A 2,874-nucleotide genomic window follows, 5' to 3' on the forward strand; every position below is an offset into this window, starting at 1 on the left:
TTTTGAGCTACATACACACTCATGTGGCTGCGCCCCACATCCAGGAAGTGTAAAATTAGTAAACACGCAGTAAAGACTAATATTAAATCTGTTAATAATACAAATATTGTTCATGCAGCAAAACAATATGAACGTTATTATTAATTTTATTATTGTGTTCTTATAATTAATTCAAATTTAAAATTTCATTTGAGAACTACTTTTTATCTGGTCATTAGGAGGGGGGGGCTGCGCCCTGTATTAACCAGCCGCCACTGTATATAATGATAATATAACTAAGTAGGGGTCCTCGGACTCTAATGAATCCATACATATAGCCCAATTTTTAGTATGACTAAAAAGATTTTACTTCTTAAAAATCATTGATGTGGCATCACATTCCACCGTTGGGCCGCACCTTCGCATAGTCCTTTACCACCTGGGAGATCCTGACCACTTTAATTTCTGGTTTTATTGCATCATAGTCTGACCACAGGTATTCTGAAGACAGCACCTTAGTCGGTTTGTTGTACAACAAGTACCTGCAAGACAGAGAGATGGGCAGATATGGGATATGATTTGCTGGAAACATAGTGTCAACATGTATGTGAATATGTACGTTCAAAACAGGAACAATCCCAAAAACTACAAAAGTGAGGAAGTGAACTGCAACACTGTACTTGTTGAGGTGACTTTCCTCCTGCCACACTGCTTCAATGTTGTTCTTGGCGTCTTCCTCCGACTGCTCATAACAGTATCTGACAAGAAAAGACGTGCAGTAGAACTCTGAGACAAGAAGTTGTGCAAACAAAAGTAAGGTCTTACAGTGACGAAGGTCTTTAAAAATAGTATCTGAATGCCTGGGGTACTGCCATCTATTAAGCTTCACTGTATCTTGCCTTTTCATCATGAAAATAACTTGTAGAAAATAACATATAGGATCATATGGTTTTGGTTACCTGACGAGCTTGTACATGTCCTCCAGGTATCCCCCCCACACAGCTGCAGTGTAGTAGTAGTCTCCTTCATCAGGAGGGATATAGGCCTTGGACTCAGGACGACGCTCATATGGAAAGTCCTCCCTTTTTGTACTCTGAGAAATGACAGAAAATAAAAGAATTATTGAAAAATGGGAAGAGACTTTCGCTCACACTTGTGCTGGCAGGAAGTGCTGTGGCAGATCAGAAAATGAGGCAACAGAATTTTAAAAAATACACACCAGATTACATTATTATGAAGAGACTGAAGGTTTCTCAACTTGAGATAATTATGATGAAGAAAAGAGTAAAACCTGGTAGTAACCACGGTGAAGGACAGCAGACAGCTGACTGAGACTCTCTGCTCCAAACCGGTTGTGGAAGACACTGTCGATGTCCATCATGAAAAGATAATCGGCTTCACCGCGGATCTAAAAACACGGCACATGTGTTGTCAGATTAAATACCTCATGTGGACACTGCTAAACAAAATGTCCAATAATAGCTGTTAGTAAAGCCTCTTCTTTGTAATAACTGTGCATCCTGGCTACAGCACCTGATGCTTTACAATCCTCACTGCTCAGTTTTTTTTACCACATGTTAAAAGCAATTGCTTTCTTGTTGTGTGTGGTCCTTGTCATGTGTTTCACTTCTCACCTGCTTCTCAATGGCGATAGTTGCCCATTTCATCCTGCCAAGTACTACGTCCTGCCAGCGCTTGGCACTGGGGACGGTGAGAACTGAAATCTTCCGACCCTCACCCAGTGCAATCTGAACAATCAAATAAAAAGAGAAAATTACAAATGGAATCTCATCACGAAACATTTGACGGCAGAAAGAAGAACAGAATTATTGAGGTCATCAGAGGGGAACGATTCAGTGGTGTCTTGCCAGTTAAATTTGATATACAGAATTCCTCAGCTGTCAGTAATCCCTGAAGTACTTAATACCTGTGGTAAAGTTTAGTCTATGTTGTTCCATAGCTGCCAGCATTCCTTCATCTAAGAGCAACCAGCTTCTGTACAAACTAGTACAGACTAGAAAGGTTATTTTGTGGCTTGTCTTTGTTCAATGGGCCAATGTTCAGCTGTGTTTTCTACACAACTTACTTTGGGAACTTCTTGTTCATTGTCTGTGAAGACATAGTAAGTGACTCTGAAGCCATAAAGAAAGTACTTTTCACCCGTCTCCAGGAAACCCTTCAGGAAACGAGTGTATCTAGTTGGATAGAAAGAAACAAGGCAGAAAGTCTGTCAATTAATATGAAACAAGAAAGTCAACATAAGAAATAATACACAACAGAAAACAACAACAAATTTTGTTAAGCGCTTTACAGTGAGTGAGATGAACCCTCGTTCCCATAGTGTCCTGTGAGAATATCCTGTGTACTTACTTTCCGACAGCAAAAACCACCACAGCAATTCTTGGGTTTATTCTCCTATAGATATTATCAATCACCACTGGATCAAAGGTTCCCTCCCAAACCAGAGGAGCGTTCCAGTTGGTCACCGAGTTCACATCAGTGCGTCTGAAAAAAACAAAAATTCCAAAATAGAGCTTATAACATTCAAACTGTATGCATACAATCATGGAAAAAAAATACTAGATCACCCTTATTTTCTTCAATTTCTTGTTCATTTTACTGCCTGGTACCACGAAAGGTATATGACCTGAAGAATACAACGAACACGACAAAAAAATGCAGCTGATTACATCATACTTTGTCCTATTTAACATGCTTAAACTTAAATGTATTCCAGGGTATATAAGAGGCCATTTCATGTCATAAGCAGCACTGCACACGCAAAGGCCGAGAGTGGTTTCCTGCTTACATTCCAACCATAGCACAACTCACAAGTTGTCAGTTCTCACATTACGCCTTGAACAAAAGAATTATGTGAAGATACAAAGGCAGCCA

At 39.7% G+C, this 2,874-nt stretch overlaps 1 protein-coding gene across 2 annotated transcripts in view; it reads right to left on the bottom strand.

The window, feature by feature from the left end:
* Window positions 1–236: 236 nt before the first annotated feature.
* LOC103365124 (globoside alpha-1,3-N-acetylgalactosaminyltransferase 1-like) overlaps window positions 237–2,874 on the bottom strand; it is a 16,488-nt gene continuing 13,850 nt past the window's right edge. For both annotated transcript variants that reach the window (XM_008292476.1, XM_008292475.1), the window contains exons 5-11: window positions 2,350–2,484; window positions 2,066–2,174; window positions 1,614–1,727; window positions 1,271–1,387; window positions 939–1,072; window positions 660–737; window positions 237–521 (exon numbers count right to left, since the gene is read on the bottom strand). In XM_008292476.1, the coding sequence (XP_008290698.1) occupies window positions 374–521; window positions 660–737; window positions 939–1,072; window positions 1,271–1,387; window positions 1,614–1,727; window positions 2,066–2,174; window positions 2,350–2,484 (835 nt within the window). In that variant the 3' untranslated portion in view covers window positions 237–373. The remainder of the gene's footprint in view (window positions 522–659; window positions 738–938; window positions 1,073–1,270; window positions 1,388–1,613; window positions 1,728–2,065; window positions 2,175–2,349; window positions 2,485–2,874) is intronic.

This window comes from Stegastes partitus, unplaced genomic scaffold, assembly GCF_000690725.1.
Source record: "Stegastes partitus isolate 25-593 unplaced genomic scaffold, Stegastes_partitus-1.0.2 Scaffold813, whole genome shotgun sequence".
In the NCBI taxonomy this organism is placed as follows: Eukaryota; Metazoa; Chordata; class Actinopteri; family Pomacentridae; genus Stegastes; species Stegastes partitus.